This window comes from Lathyrus oleraceus, chromosome 5, assembly GCF_024323335.1.
Source record: "Lathyrus oleraceus cultivar Zhongwan6 chromosome 5, CAAS_Psat_ZW6_1.0, whole genome shotgun sequence".
Classification (NCBI taxonomy): Eukaryota; Viridiplantae; Streptophyta; class Magnoliopsida; order Fabales; family Fabaceae; genus Lathyrus; species Lathyrus oleraceus.
This window is the reverse complement of record NC_066583.1, coordinates 543596181-543612747: the sequence shown is the minus strand read 5'-3', so window position 1 is coordinate 543612747 and position 16567 is coordinate 543596181. Positions and strand designations below refer to the sequence as shown.

At 38.0% G+C, this 16567-nt stretch overlaps 2 protein-coding genes across 2 annotated transcripts; both read left to right on the top strand.

Annotated features, from left to right (window-relative positions):
* The first annotated feature begins 202 nt into the window (after positions 1 to 202).
* Positions 203 to 1755, top strand: LOC127081965 (homeobox-leucine zipper protein REVOLUTA). The gene is made up of 7 exons (XM_051022193.1): positions 203 to 423; positions 520 to 679; positions 838 to 932; positions 1027 to 1117; positions 1250 to 1345; positions 1456 to 1569; positions 1651 to 1755. Exons 1-7 carry the CDS (start codon positions 203 to 205, stop codon positions 1753 to 1755), a joined length of 882 nt encoding a protein of 293 aa, XP_050878150.1.
* A 337-nt stretch (positions 1756 to 2092) lies between these two features.
* On the top strand, positions 2093 to 3460 carry LOC127083137 (diphosphomevalonate decarboxylase MVD2, peroxisomal-like). Its single transcript, XM_051023378.1, has 4 exons — positions 2093 to 2214; positions 2323 to 2386; positions 2479 to 2559; positions 3326 to 3460. The coding sequence occupies exons 1-4, from the start codon at positions 2171 to 2173 to the stop codon at positions 3443 to 3445; spliced, it is 309 nt and encodes a 102-aa protein (XP_050879335.1). The 5' UTR covers positions 2093 to 2170; the 3' UTR covers positions 3446 to 3460.
* The last annotated feature ends 13107 nt before the right edge of the window (positions 3461 to 16567 follow it).

Genomic DNA, 16567 nt, shown 5'->3' with positions numbered 1-16567 from the left:
CCCTAATCTTACCTGTCAATGATATTTGTGTTTTGTGTGAGTAGTGTAGTATAATCTACCCATTTTTGGGGTCTAAGAGTGAGTGTTATAAGAAGAATCTTGTGGTGCTTGTTGTTGTGTTGTATTGGTTCTTTTTAGGTTTACTTTTGGGGTGTGATTGTTTATGATTTTGATATATTGAGAATAGGAGAAGAAGATGGAAATGGCTGTTGCACAACAGCAGAGAGATAACAGCATTGAGAGACACATTGATTCTTCTGGGAAATATGTGCACTACACTGCTGAACAGATTGAAGCTTTGGAGAAGGTTTATGTGGAATGCTCTAAGCCAAGTTCCTTGAGAAGGCAACAGCTGATTCGGGAGTGTCCGGTTTTAGGCAACATTGAGCCTAAGCAAATCAAGGTTTGGTTTCAGAATAGAAGGTAATGAAGATTTTGGTTTCACCTTGTGCTGTGAAGGGGTTTGGCTTTTTTGGTTGTTTGACTTGATTTGTGCCTTTTTTTTGTTTTGTTTTGCAGGTGTAGAGAGAAGCAGAGAAAAGAGGGTTCTCAGCTTCAGACTGTGAATAGGAAACTAGCGGCAATGAACAAGCTGTTGACGGAGGAAAATGAGCGGTTGCAGAAACAGGTTTCGGAGCTGGTGAATGAGAATGGGTTTATGCGCCAGCAATTGCAACCCGTAAGCCCTGTCATTGTTCATTTTCATTCACTACTAGTATAATTTTTTGTGAATTGATAATTATTATGGTTTGATTAAGGAATGTAGCTGTTATCTGATATGATTTGTGTTGTTTCAAATGTTGATTCGTATTGTTACTTGCTGTCGTGTAATTGCAGGCCGTCTCAGCAGCTCCAAATGCTGATGGCAATGGCAATGATTCTGCGGCTGCTACTCCTCGGAGTACCATGAGAGATGCTAATAGCCCTGCTGGGTAATTTGAGGGCTTATGATTTGAGAGATTTTTTATTTGATTTATTTATCTTGTGGAGCTTTCTTTGATTGATTTTTTTATTATGATCCTTCAGATTCCAATCAATTGCAGAGGAAACATTGACAGAGTTCCTTTCAAAGGCTACAGGAACTGCTGTCGAATGGGTCCAGATGCCTGGGATGAAGGTAGAGAGAATCATGCTTCTAAGTGAATGATTGATTTTTGCTTTTACAATTGATACTGTACTGATTTTGATATTGAGGTTAAGTTCTTTCCAATGTCGATACTATATTTACTTTCAAACTTTGTTTTGTCAGCCTGGTCCGGATTCGGTTGGGATATTTGCCATTTCTCAAGGTTGTAACGGAGTGGCAGCTCGAGCATGTGGTCTTGTTAGTTTAGAACCTTCAAAGGTAATTAAAAAGGGGAATAATAAGTATTGATATTTTTCAGTCATTTCTGTTAACATTAATTAAAGTTTGTAAGCTTTCTGAATTTTTGAATTGCCTAAAATTTTCAATAGATTGTGGAAATCCTTAAAGACCGCTCAACTTGGTTTCGGGATTGTCGGAGTTCAGAAATGTTCACAATGTTCTCAACTGGAAATGGAGGGACAATTGAACTTCTTTACACACAGGTGAGCAATGAAGTATGGAATTTAGCAGCCGTTATTTATTATTTAGTAAGCCTCGTGCATAAACGTTTAAGTTTGCTGCAGACATATTCTCCAATGACGCTGTCTACTGCTCGGAATTTCTGGACTCTAAGATACACTACAAATCTTGACAATGGAAGTATTGTGGTGAGTATAGTTGTAGTATAATGACTCTAATGCATTACTATTGGGCTCTAAGATACTCTAATGCATTAGTCATCAAGTATTGATTTTTTTTTATTGGGTTCTGTCTTCATCAAATTGCATATAGACTTTTTTTGCAGACAAACAGGCTTACTTGTTCAGTGTTGCATGTTTAATGTCTCGTGGTTTGGATTCATAGAGGACCTTATTCTTTAATCAATAATCTTGCTTCAAACTTTACATCTTTTAAGATGTTATACACAGACGTTCAATTTTATTTTTTATTCTGTCTAATGCAATTCAACATAAGTTCCATGCTTTCTTAGTAACAATAGCATGTTTCTTGGTTCTTATTAATTTTATATAAGGCTTTATATTAGTCAACATATTTTTTAATGGCGAAGTCTTCTATTTTACAGTTTATGCCCTTGGGAAGCTAATGAATGTCAAAGAAGATGAAAGCCAGCTATCTGCTATTGCAAGGTCTTTCTTTTCTCCATGGCTTTAAATTTGCAAGGTGTTTTGGCTTGGTTTGGATACTTGTATTTTGACTATATATTTATCAACTCCGGATATTGTCACTATATACAGGCAAGGATCAGGCAGTGCTTGTCGCAGCTTATTTGGGGGATTTGTCAAGTGGATAATGGGGAAAGTAAGTTTTGTTTCATATTGTATTTAATAGGGACATTATATCATCCAAAAATCCATCTGTAATTTATATTCTGTTGATGTGTATATATATAGGAGGAGAATGGAAGCGATAGTCTCGCAGTTCAACTTGCTGATGAAAAGCATTGGGATGAACTTGTTATTGTTATTGCCGTGGTATGCTATTTTTAGTCTTCGAATGGATTAATTTGTTCAGTTTTGACTTTTAATATATTTTAGTAAAAACGGTATGTCATGGTCATTTTTCAACGTAAAGCTATAGCTTCTCGTATCTAGTTTCCCATCTATTTCTCTCAAGCTCTTTTTTAGTCGGTTTAATTTGGCTTGTTATTCTCTCATAGGCCAAGCTAACATTTGTTCTATAAGTCTTAACTTTTTCTCTCACTAAAAGTGCCTTGTCAGCACTGCATAATGTTATACTGCTTCACTACTTTTTGGCTTCAAATCATATTAATTAATAACAGCTTACAATATTTTCATATTCAAGTCGCCTACATACATGTATTATCTCCTAATAATAACTATAAAAAAAATAATTTGGCATTATTGTGGTAAAAGTTCAGCATTTTTCTTCCTAATTTGTTAAATGTTGAAGAAAATGTTTTTCTATCAATGACTACATTGCCAATTTTCAAATTTCAACTCTATTGTGATTGCCACTTCTCCATGTCTCTCACTTCCATCTTGCTACTTATGCCTCAGACGATAAAAGGTTTATGCTTTAAGTTGTAGAATGCGCCAATGGCCAAATGACAGCTCTGTTAGATTTTCCACATCAAATTTTTATTTTCCTAAGCAGAATCTTTTATCTTGTAAATGAGATGTTTCCATTTCATGTAAGCACTATTGGATTTACTCTATAGTATTATGATATCTCATATCATACTTTGCTCAATATTCCCATCTCATTATTTATTTCTAGGTTAGCTCTCGGCAAAAGGAAACAAGCAGCACCTCAGGAATGCGTGAGACTGTTGAAACAAGTTTGCTTTTACAGCACAGAGCAAAGGTAGTACAAATGTTTCTCTCTCAAATAGTGTGAATTTGAAAGTTGTGTGCTTTTCTTTGTCATTGTTATATAAACAACTATGCCATGGTAATTTAAGTTGATTAATTTTTGGCCATGTCTTTTTCTCATTTGAACCACAATAGGAAGTTGATATATTTTACATGAATGATACATCCTTTAGCAATTTTTTTTTCAAATTCAACAACGAGAATGTGAAATGGGAGTGAGAAATGAGTGGGAAAAAAGGAATAGATCTATGATCTAATTGAATGTTAATTAGTTTTTGATTAATTTTTGTTGTTGTAATAATTGTTGTTGCAAAAATTGGTAGAAAAAAGGCCAAAATGGCATATATAAAATGTGATAATTGTCTGTCAAAATCTGGTTGAAAACAGGTAGAAATTTTTGTATACCTTAGACAGCGCTTTTGTAAAAAGCGCTGTCTAAGGGGGGGATTAGAAAGCGCTTTAGGCAAAAGCGCTGTCTAAGGGGGGGGGGGGGGGGGCTTAGACAGCGCTTTTTGAAAAGCGCTGTCTAAGGTATACCTAAAAAAATTAAAATAGGAGGGTCTTAGAAAGCGCTTTTGGCCAAAGCGCTGTCTAAGGGGGTGGGGCTTAGACAGCGCTTTTCAAAAGCGCTGTCTAAGGTATACCTAAAAAATTTAAAATAAGAGGGTCTTATAAAGCGCTTTTGGCCAAAGCGCTGTCTAAGGGGGGGGGGGGGCTTAGACAGCGCTTTTAAGATTTAAAAAAGCGCTGTCTAAACCTTTAGCAGCGGAGGTTTAGACAGCGCTTTAAAGCGCTGTCTAAGGCTAAAAAAAGCGCTGTCTAAGGTCTTGTCTGTTGTAGTGTATGGTTGGAGCAATTAAGAAGGTCTTAGAGATTGGGAATTGTTGAAAAAGTTTCATAGGATGCCAATGGAGATAATAGAATCAAGAAAATGGATTGAAACAGGCTGAAACTAAAAACACGATAGTTGAATTTTCTGGAAAAACTTCAAGTTGCAGCAGGGGTTTCTTGGCTCTCCAAAGCTTGAAATGAAGGAAACAGATTCCTCTATTTATAGGGAAGGAATTGGTGATCTCATACATGCCAAATGATGCTCAATTCGTGCAAAACCAATTTTCTCAGAATGCGTGGAAAATGTGACTTGCAATCCATCAAAACTTAATCAAATGATGCGTTTTGAGTGTCAATTAACTTCTGGAGGTTTGATTAAACTTTTTTAGGACCAAAACACTTTCTAATTTGGCTTGCAATTTGAGTTTAGTCATGATCAAATTTCGGGCTATGGTAATTTTTGCAGTTTCAAGTCACCATGTTCAACTCAATGGTGTGTCCTACTCAAGAGGCTTTTTGATCCCATTCTTTTTGCAATGTGTTAACATCATGGCCAAGATTACAATTTTCCAAGAAATGATGTATTTGGATATTTTAGTACAAAGTTATGGCATGTTGAAGTTGGCATAAAATATTGGTTCCATAACTTAGAAATATTTGAGTGTTCCATGGCTGAAAATAACCTATAATGTCCCAATGAATTCCATGGCCTTCTAAGCATAATTTGACCTTAGTTCTTGAAGAAAACTTGTAGATCGAATCACAAATGACATTGTGCAAGAAGAATCAGCTCCAAATGTTGAAAATTGAAGAAGTAGTGATCTTTGAAAGTTGGCAAAAAGTCACTTGAAAATAGGTCAAATTTCACTAAGTCCACAAATCACCTATAATGTCTCTAAACTTTTGATGATCCTCCAAGCATAATTGGATCTTGTCATGTAAAGAAAAGTTGTATAGGATGTTGATAAGATTCATATGCAAAAAGAATCATTCAAAAATGTTGAGAATTGAAGGAGTTGTGATCCTTGGAACTTTGACCTCAAAATGTTGACTTTTAGGTCAAACCCCTTGGAACAAGCTTGTGCACTTGGACTTTCCTTGCATTCCAAAGAACATGGGTGATCATCTGAACTCAATATAAGGTGTCCTTGATGGCCTCTTGATTAAATTTCTCAAAGCTTAAAGTTTCTTATTAAAGAAGGCATGGAAATAAACACATGAACCTTTGACTTTCTTGAGAAGTAGGCCACCAAACTTTGAGGTGCTCTTGACTTAAGGGGCCCTACCTTGCACAATAAACTTAAGAGAAACAAGATATATTTTTGGTATTTTGATTAGTGGTTAGATAATAAATAAATCAAATAAACACAAAGGCAAAACAAATAGGTGTTTGGTGATCCCTACAAGAAGAAAACCCAAAGATGAACAAGGGAAATGACCAAAATGTGACCTTGCTTGTATGCAAAAATGCAAATGAGATGTGGGGTCTATGGATTAAAAATTAGGGTATGACACAAATAATTGTTCAAGTGTGCATGAACATAGACTAAAATTTCAGGAATAATCCATGTAATTGTTCTGACTATGAACATCTTAAGAGAAGCTTAAAGACCAGAATTTGATGGATCAGAAGTTGAAGACCATAATCTAAAGAAGTTAACGTTTGAAGGTCAGAGTCTGAAGAAGTCAGCCTCTGGAGGTCTCTTGCTTGTATGCTTGAGCATTGGAAGTCTCTTGCATGTGTACTTGTACATAGAGGTCTCTTACTTTGTGTTTGATCATTGGAAGTATCTTGGTTGTGTGCTTGAGAAAATTACAATCTTGTGTGATTATAATGAAAATCTCTTGTAGGTATAAAGGGACTGTATTACTCTCAAGTTGTGAGAGGAACCATAATAACTCCGTGTCTCTCTCTTCTTTCTTGCATTATTTATCCGCTACCTACCTCTTACATCTGAATCAGATTTTATACTTTGTGTTTAGAATATGACAAGAGCTTTAAAAAGAAAAAAAAGTTAACATAATTCAACCCCATTCTTGTGTTTTTCTCACCTTTAGTTGGCATCAGAGCACGCTATGTGCTAAACACTTAACAGTGGTACATAAAAGACCCGGAGAAAAACATATTGAATTATGTTTGGAGTTTCGGAATCTGATAATGGTACTCATAATCCACATGCTTCTATAATCATGATTATAGCACTTTCAAAAATAAAAATTATACATATAGACCTTCAACTCTCAGTGGAGACTCTACTTAGTTTGATTGATGGAAGAGCAAGATGTATACTCATATCATAGGTCTTAATGATGAGTTGTATGATATTATGGAAGATGACATTGATATTCCAATTAATGGAGTAGGAATGATAACTGACAGCAAAAGACTCACACCTACTCAGTAAAAGACTTATAGAAAACATCATAGAGTTAGGGGAATCTTGGTTGATGATCTCCCTCATTTTGAGTGCATCAAGATTATTGATAAATCGATTGCTAAGACCATTTTTTGAATCCCATGCTATGACCATTTTTTAAACATATTAAGTCTTAAAAGCCTTATCAGCAACCTTCAAAGCCATGTGATGAAGCTCAATGGAGATGAACCTTCTAGGAAGTTAAAACCTCTTGTTTTAAAATATGTTGCTAAACTTTTCAAGGCTCATCATGTCTAGGAGTCTAAAGAAGCCTCTCATGTAAAAGGTTCTAAAAATGATTTAGATGATGAGGAAATGGACTTTATCATAAAAAGGTTTTGGTATCTATCTAAGAAGAATAAAAGATTCTTTGGAAAAAGCACTGGCTTCAAAGGATCAAACTCTAGAGAAAAGAAGGATGATGGAAAGGGATGCTTCAACCGCAAGAAGCCTGGTCACTTCATTGTTGATTGTCCAGAGGTGCAAACTGACAAGTAAAAGAAATGAAGTTACCAGAAGGATAGCTTCAGAAACAATTTCAAGAAGAATCTCATAGAAACATGAGATGAACTTGACAACGTAGAAGACTCTTAAAGGATGAAGAACAATACAATATTAATTTGATGACTCTTACATCTTCTGAAACAAAATCTGACTCAGATTTTGGTTTAGATTCTGAAGAAGAGGATGAGGTATTTTCTAAACTATCATGTTTTGATTTTAATTACTTTCATTCAAGGCCTTATGGGTTGGTGTCAAGAGAAATCCAGACACATGAAAATATTGAAAAAGCAATATGATCTTTTGAAAGATGAGTTAAAATCTTTTCAAAGAAAAAATAAATCTTAAGAGAAAGATCATATTGATATAGTAAAAGAAGTGTCTCATAAACCCCTTGATGAGCATGAAATGGATCTTCAAGAGTTTATCATAACTGGATTTAGTATAACTAAACTTGCATCCATGATTTATGGTGTAAGTAGAAGCAAATGGAGAGGTCTTGGTTACTCTAAAAAAAAAATTTAACCCAAGGTTTGAAACCTTGAGTAAACCAATATATTCTTCTTTTTCAAGCTCTACTCATAAAGAGCTTGATTCTTATTTTGTACCTACTGCTGAAAAAACAAAGATTTTGAACCAGTCGGAACCTAAAATTGTTGAGTCAAGGGTTCTGAAGAAACCATAACGTGAGATTCTAAAGTCAAGGTTTTTGAAGAAACCATAACGTAAGACTCTAAAGTTAAAGGTTATAAAGAAACCAGAACCTAAGGTATCAGGATGCAATGTTCTGAAGTTTCAAAACCTAATTCCAAGGTCCATTCAAGATAACAAACTTTTAAATAAAAAATATTGAATGATCCTAAGCCATACCATATGATAGCAAAGGTACAAAACAAGAAGAAACATGTCCCAACTAACCCCATAGGACCCATAAGACAATGATTACCTAAATCTGAAATTGTTTTTGCTACATATATGCTTCAAGGGAAAAGCAAGGCAACAATCATGGTACCTGGACAGTGGTTGCTCACGACATGTGGCAGGAGAAAAGAATATGTTCCAAACCCTAACACTGAAAGATGGAGGACATGTAGGATTTGGAGGAAACAAGAAAGGAAAGATCCTTGATATAGGTACTATTGTTAATTCCTCTATGTCATACGGTGAACTAGACTTTTGTGTTTTGTTTTGAATCGCAATGTCGCGGATAGCAAGAGTCGCCACCGACTTTTATTTTATCCAATAAGGAAAGGCGGAAAAGAACAGGAAAGACCTAGATTAGATTTTAGGTTCGGGAGGTATATTATACAAAGGGAAGGTGTTAGCACCCTTTGTATCCATGGTTATCCATGGGCTCTTAACTGCTGAATCACTTATGTTTTCTTGTCTGAAAAAGTGTTTGTGAATTGCTTAGAAAATGTTTTGGAAAGAGAGTTTAACTTTGTAATGATTCTTGTACGAATGTATACAAAGTGTTTATCTCGTTTAATTTTGAAAGCTGTTTAGAAAACTGTTTAGAAAAATATAACTTGGCAATGATTCTAGTACGAATGCATACCAAGTGGTGATTTTCTAGTAGATGTTTTGCAAAGTGTGAGGTGTGAAAAGTATTTTGAGTTGTGATTCAGCATTTAAGAGTTATACCTACCCAAGGTCTTTATGGGCATTTCCTATCCTTATGAGGGTAAAACTGTCCTTACTATTGAGAAGTAAGTAGTTTTATCCTTTGGATGTAAAGGGACATCGTAGGGTCATCGATTGGTCATTGAAGGCAACATTTGCAAGGATACCTTAGCATTCGAAGGGGCAATCATCATTTAACCGTAGGCTACAACGAAGGGTCATCGAGGGACAAAATCATATATTCGCAGGCAACATCCGAGGGACTATGATTTATCTTATAGGGACCTGATGATTTAATCGAAGGATCTTTGCTAAGTGTATCCCCACATTCGCGGGACATGACCGTAATACCGTAATACCGTAAGGCAACAAAGAGAGGTCCAAGATCACATATTCAAAGGCAATATTTTATAATCAATTAGGTAATTAGGATGAATCTCCATAAGGGTATCCCACAAATAAAGTGGAATACCTAGCAAGCTACCTTCTTCGGGAGTATGTGAGCCCTTACAAAATTCCGCAAACAGGTCAGAACACCAAATGGGGTGCAATCAAGAGTTGCACCAAAGCAGTAATAGTATCAGGTAAACAAAGCATGGTTATAATAAAACAGGTCAGATGAGCAAAGATCAAAATAGAACGAAAAACAACGACTGTCATATTCGCTACTGCCTCGCCTAGCGAAGGCTTAGCGAGCACTCGCTACATGTTCTCTTAGCGATGTGCTAGCGAACGGCTGCGAGTTTTGAATTTAACAGCAGTACGGTTTCAGCAAGCTCCAAACCCTATGGCATCCATTACAGCAATTACATGGTGAAACATTCAAGATATCCAGGCATACTGAAGTCCACATGCAAAACCTCAAATATATTTATGAATTCAATTATGATATCACATGTGAATTAGGAACATAAAGCGGTAATAGTAATGCAAACCTGTTTGCAATTGAGTTGCAACCTTGAATTGGCAGAACGCTCTTAGGGTTGATGCCGGATTGAGTTGGGCGGAGGTAACCTTTGTGCAGATGAGTTTCCTTCAGGGTTTCCCTTAAGGTTGCTCTGAATTCTCTTGGTTAGCCTCCAGGGTTTGCTCTGATTGCCTCTGTTAGGGTTTGCTTGCTAGGGTTTTCCTTCCTCTTTGTCTGTCCCCTTTTCTGAATGAGGTCTTGGTATTTATAATAGTTTTTTTTGACCTGATGGGCTCAGAATGAAGCCCAAAATTTCTGGTACTCGCAAGTTCGCTAGGCGAAGGATTTTGCTCGCCTAGCGAGCAAGCCATTTTAAGTCATTTTTTGGATTTGGCCACCTGTGTGTTGGGCCTTTGTTCCTTTAATATCAATGTCTTGAAAAAATGAGTTGGAGTGTCTTGAAAAATGTCTTGCACGGTTAACGGGCAAATTTTGGGGTATGACAGCTGCCCCTGTTCAATATTCTTGAACCGAGAGAGTTAGAATGGTATGTACGCCATTCGTGGTCTGGAGGTGGAAGATTATTGAACACTTAGAATGCCCCTAAAATTTGCACTTGTTAAAAGTTAGTCTTGATGGAGATGGGCTTAAAGATGCCATCCAGAAGGTATAATGATGAGGGCTTCAGAGTGTGTCGTACGTTAGATCGTCTCTGAGTAGCAGAATGAGCCATCCGTTAGGCTGGCGACCTCACTGGGGAGAAAAGATCAGAATGGGTCATACGCTGCTGGGGATAACAGGTCAGAATGGATCATCCGCCAGATCAAATCTGAGTTGCAGAATGAGCCGTACGTTAGGCTGTATCTGGGTTGCAGAATGAGCCGTACGTTAGGCTGTATCTGACAAAAAGTAGTCGTACGCTAGACTACACCTCGGAATGTACCGTACGCTAGATAGTATCTGAGGAAAGAAGATCAGAATGGATCGTACGCTAGATGGTATCTGAGTTGCAGAATGAGCCGTACGTTAGGCTGTATCTGGGTTGCAGAATGAGCCGTACGTTAGGCGGTACCTGACAAAAAGTAGTCGTATGCTAGACTACACCTCGGGATGTACCATACGCTAGGTAGTATCTGAGGAAAGAAGATCAGAATGGATCGTACGCTAGATCGTATCTGAGTTGCAGAATGAGCCGTACGTTGGGCTGTATCTGACAAAAAGTAGTCGTACGCTAGACTACACCTCGGGATGTACCATACGCTAGGTAGTATCTGAGGGGATGAATATCCAAATGGGTCGTACGCTAGACCGTATTGGCACAGTTGAAGGAATCATATGTTGTATATGTTGTATTTGCAATAAATGTCTGGGATGGGCTTAAAGATGCCACCATTAGGAGGATATCAGAGTGCTTATCAGAATGAATATTCATATGGATTATATCTGAAAGATGCATCTGAATCTCAAATGTAACCAATAAGGGTGTCCGTCTGGATGAAGCTTTGTTTTGATTAGATCGGGAGGATAATTAACCTGGAAAAAAGTTAGTCTCATGCCATGTCACGATGCATGAGATGTTTTATGCTTTCAAAGATAAATGCGAACATTGTATGCATGCGTATGATGCGAAATGATGCATGAATGAATTATGCGTCTGAAAAATTTTCCAGGGGAAAATAAATCCCCATATTCTGATTGGAGATGTTTGTATTGATGACCCTTTCTTAGCTGGGGATATCTGATTTCTGTCTGATGGTAGAAATATTCAATAGAGCCTGGCTGGGGATGGAAGAGATGACCAGTCTGTCTAGTAATGCCAGTTTCTTCTGGGAAATAACTGGTTTTGCTGGGGAATAGGATTAGCAACTGGATTCATCGGAAAGCATGGTTAGACTTTATCCTCGACCCTAAAGTCCTTTTGTAACTGCTATTGCTATTTTATGCATGTATTTTCGGTAAACATCAATCATGTTCAAACGCATATCGTTAATTCGAATTAAATTAATGGACGTTTATGCAAACAAAACAGAGAAAGTAAAACAAAAGCATCCCTTTTTTTGGAAATAAAATTGCATTGACTTTGAAAGAAGGCCTATAAATCGGCAATTTGTGTACAAGGAGACAGAAATCCTAGTAAGAGGAGATTGTCAAGAAAACAAAGAAAAAGCTATGAAGAAAGGTCCTATTGATTTTAATTCCACGACTGTCATTATGTCTTCAAGCCTCTCATCTCCTGCTGTCGGATAGAAGTGATTGGCTTGTTCAGTCCCTTTGACTTGGGTGAAGCTGACCGAGAACGGGACATAGTCATACGCTTTAATCCCTAATTTTTGCCTGGACCGCCTTTTCAGGTTTTCAGTCCACCAGGATACCCTTTTTTGTCCAAGCCTCCTTTTCAGGTTTTCGACTTGCCGGGTGTACCTTTTTATATGTTTATCCCTAATTTTTTCCCGAACCTTTTTGGTTCGCCGGGATGCCCTTATTTTTGCCTAGATACGTCGACCTAGCGGGTCTCTTTTATGCATAGTATTTTTTAACTATGTCTGCGTTCACGGGATGTAGGATGTCTTCGCCATCCATTGTAGCGAGCATCATGGCTCCACCAGAGAAGACCTTCTTAACTACAAATGGCCCTTCGTATGTGGGAATCCATATGCCTCTAGGGTCACCTTGTGGTAGAATGATACGCTTCATCACCAAGTCGCCAATTTGGTACACCTGTCTCTTGACTTTCTTATTAAATGCCTGGGTCATGCGCTTCTGATATATCTGTCCATGACAAACAGCCGCAAGTCTCTTTTCATCAATCAAATTTATCTGATCGAGTCGAGTCTGAATCCATTCATCTTCATCTAAGCCTGCATCTTTCATAATTCTTAGAGAGGGAATCTGGACTTCCACTGGTAAAACGACTTCCATTCCGTAGACTAAAGAGAAAGGAGTTGCCCCTGTCGAAGTGCGCACTGAAGTGCGATAACCATGAAGAGCAAAGGGTAACATCTCATGCCAGTCTTTGTATGTTACTGTCATCTTTTGTATGATCTTCTTAATATTCTTATTAGCAGCTTCTACGACGCCATTCATCTTTGGCCGGTACGGAGAAGAGTTATGGTTTTTATGTTGAACTGCGTGCAGAGTTCAGTAATCATCTTGTTATTCAAATTAGTACCATTGTCAGTGATAATTCTTTCAGGGATGCCATACCGACAAATGGGACTATTCTTGATGAACCGTGCCACCACATTCTTGGTGACAGAAGCAAATGAGGCTGCCTCTACCCACTTCGTAAAGCAATCAATAGAAACAAGAATGAAACGATGTCCATTAGAAGTAGTAGGTTTAATCTCCCCAATCATATCAATGCCCCACATTGCAAAGGGCCAAGGGGCTGTCAACACGTTCAATGGAGCAGGAGGTACATGTACTTTGTCCGCATAGGTCTGGCACTTGTGACAAGTTCTGGAGTGATGGTGGCAATCAGCTTCCATGGTAGACCAATAATACCCTGATCTCATAATCCTCTTGGCCATCGTATGTCCACTAGAATGAGTCCCAAAAATACCGTCATGTATGTCTTCCATAATCTTTTTTGCTTCCTTTTTATCCACACAGCGAAGCAAAGTCGAATCATGATTACGTTTGTATAATACTCCATTACTCAAAAAGAATTTAGCGGAGAACCTCCTCAGAAATTTTCTGTCATTGATGGATGCCCCTTCAGGGTATTCCTGAGTTTCTAAATATCTTTTTACTTCGTGGAACCAAGGTTTCTCTTCCACTTCATCAGCATTAAGTTCATAACAATATGCTGGTTCATCTAATCGTTCAACGGTGATCATGGGAGCTTCATTATCCCATCTGACTCTGAACATAGATGACATGGTGGCCAATGCGTCTGCCAACTGATTCTCTTCTCGTGGAATATGTTCGAATGTAATCTCTTCAAAATAAGGGATTGATGTCAACACCCACTCTCGATAAGGGATGAGATTCGGATGTTTAGTGTCCCATTCTCCTTTGATCTGACTGATTACTAAGGCTGAGTCTCCGTACACCCTCAAAAACTTGATTCTCAGGTCTATAGCAGCCTTGAGTCCCAAAATACATGCTTCATACTCAGCCATATTGTCGGTACAGTCAAAACATAGTCTAGCGGTGAAAGGCGTATGGTAACCCTTGGGGGAAATAATTACAACACCAACACCGTTGCCCAATGCATTATAAGATCCGTCAAAAACCATAGTCCATCGGGATCCCAGTTCGGGTCCTTCATCTGATCCAGGTTCTTCATAATCAGTAACAAGCATGACATCTTCATCTGGGAACTCAAAATTCATAGATTGTTAATCATCAACTGCTTGATGAGCCAAATGATCAGCTAACACGTTTCCTTTGATTGCTTTCCGGGTAGTATACTGGATATCATACTCTGTTAAGATCATTTGCCATCTTGCTATTCTTCCGGAGAGAGCAGGTTTCTCAAATATATATTTGATAGGATCCATCTTAGAAATCAATAAAATGGTATGATTCAACATATACTGTCTCAGTCGGCGAGCAGCCCAAGCCAAAGCACAACAAGTTTTCTCGAGCAATGAGTATCTTGTTTCACAGTCGGTAAACTTTTTGCTAAGGTAGTATATGGCATGCTCTTTTCGACCAGACTCGTCATGTTGTCCCAACACACAACCCATTGAATTTTCTAACACGGTCAAATACATGATTAGAGGTCTTCCTTCAACTGGTGGCATCAGAATTGGAGGTTCTTGGAGATACTTCTTGATTTTGTCAAAAGCTGCTTGACATTCATCATTCCATATCATCTCTTGATTTTTCCTCAGTAATTTGAAGAGGGGTTTGCAGGTAGCAGTCAAATGGGAGATAAATCGGGCAATGTAATTCAAACGTCCCAAGAAACCTCTGACTTCTTTATCTGTACGGGGAACTGGAATTTCTTGAATAGCTCTCACCTTAGCCGGGTCAACCTCAATTCCTTTACCACTGACAATAAAGCCCAAGAGTTTACCGGACCTTACTCCAAAGGTGCATTTGTTCGGGTTCAATCTCAACTTGTATTTCTTCAACCTCTCAAACAGTTTGTATAAATGATCGAGATGTTCTTCTTCAGTATGAGATCTGGCTATCATGTCATCCACATATACCTCTATTTCATGATGGATCATATCATGGAACAAAACCACCATAGCACACTTGTATGTTGCCCCTTCATTTTTTAAACTGAATGGCATTACTTTGTAACAGAAAGTGCCCCATTGCGTCACGAACGTAGTTTTCTCCATGTCTTCAGGTACCATCTTAATCTGGTTATAACCCGAGAATCCATCCATGAATGAGAATACCTTGTGTTGAGCAGTGTTATCTACCAGAACATCAATGTGCGGAAGTGGAAAGTCGTCTTTGGGACTCGCTTTATTCAAATCTCTGTAATCTACACACATTCGCACCTTACCATCCTTCTTTGGCACTGGTACCACATTAGCAAACCATTGAGGATAAGAAGTAACAGCCAGAAAACCTGCATCAAATTGTTTCATAACCTCGACTTTGATTTTCTCAGACATTTCAGGACGCATGCGACGAACTTTTTGCTTAACAGGATGACAATCCTCCTTCATTGGCAAACGATGCACTACTATATCAGTATCCAGTCCTGGCATGTCTTCATAAGACCAAGCAAAAATCTCTATATAGTCATGTAACATCTGAATCAATCTTTCTTTGACACTGTTTTCCAAGCCTGCTCCTATTTTGACTTCTTTCTTGTCTACTTCAGTACCCAGATTTATAGTTTTAATTGATTCCCCATGCGGCTGTATAGTCCTTTCTTCTTGCAGTAACAGTCTGGCAAGCTCTCCAGGTACCTCACAATCTTCCTCACTTCCATCCTCGGCTTGGTAGATCGGATTTTCAAAGTCATAATGAACAGTAGCAGAATTATTATCAACAGGATCCAGAGTGGATATGGATTCCTGACTAAAGGAAATCGGGATAGTGTCTTCAGCCTTCCAATTATTGAGTCCGTCACCAATTGTTGGGAAAATCCAGCTATCCAAGTCGCAATCGTTGTCAGCATCTTCTACAACATTAATCTGATCCTTGACTATCCTTTCAGAGCTAAATCCCAGGCTGTAGCGGTGTATTCGTCACTATATGATCTATTGATTAAATCATAAGCAATGTATACAATGAATTCGAGTCGCCACCGCACTTTTATTTATCCTAAGGACTGGTTAAAAAGCGAACAAAAACCTAAGAAGTTTTACACGTAGAAAACTAATGAAAAGATCAGAGATCGGGGTAAGGGGTAAATTACGCAATGGGAAGGTGTTAGGCACCCATCACGTCCTAGGTACTCCTAGGGAGCCCTTTTCACACTTGTTGTATAAGAAAAATCTTTATTTGTTTTGACATATTGTGCAAACATGAATGGGATGATGAGAAAAGAATGTACATGTTAATTATTTTTGTGTTCGAACGGATGAACCCGTTGCCTACGTACCTTCCATCAAAGGTAAGGATCAAAACGCCGTAGTTCGGCTAAAAGATTTCCAAAAATTTGTGAGTTCATTTTAAAACAATAGCACTAAGGCTTTACGTTATCCACGGGAGAAAACTCAACCTTATGAAACAACAAGTCCACCATGTGAGAAAAGCTTCCACTCGCTAGTGAGGGGTTAACCCCATAATAAGCGAGGAAGACTTACAATTCAATCAACTAAGGACAACTAGGTGAGATTAACATCAACCAACTAGGATAAATCAAGCCTATGGCTAATGTATGAAAACTTAACAAGCATGGACAAAGCCACAAAACAATTGAGTGAGTTGGGTTAATGGATTATGATTA

What these genes read in the sequence shown, in the direction of transcription:
- LOC127083137 (XM_051023378.1), top strand. Translation starts at nt 2,171, where the DNA reads ATGAATGTCAAAGAAGATGAAAGCCAGCTATCTGCTATTGCAAG. An exon ending in CAGCTATCTGCTATTGCAAG is followed by an intron (nt 2,215 to 2,322) that starts GTCTTTCTTTTC and finishes CACTATATACAG; the next exon opens with GCAAGGATCAGGCAGTGCTT. An exon ending in TTGTTATTGTTATTGCCGTG is followed by an intron (nt 2,560 to 3,325) that starts GTATGCTATTTT and finishes ATTTATTTCTAG; the next exon opens with GTTAGCTCTCGGCAAAAGGA.
- LOC127081965 (XM_051022193.1), top strand. Translation starts at nt 203, where the DNA reads ATGGCTGTTGCACAACAGCAGAGAGATAACAGCATTGAGAGACACATT. An exon ending in TGCGCCAGCAATTGCAACCC is followed by an intron (nt 680 to 837) that starts GTAAGCCCTGTC and finishes GTGTAATTGCAG; the next exon opens with GCCGTCTCAGCAGCTCCAAA. An exon ending in TTAGTTTAGAACCTTCAAAG is followed by an intron (nt 1,346 to 1,455) that starts GTAATTAAAAAG and finishes AATTTTCAATAG; the next exon opens with ATTGTGGAAATCCTTAAAGA.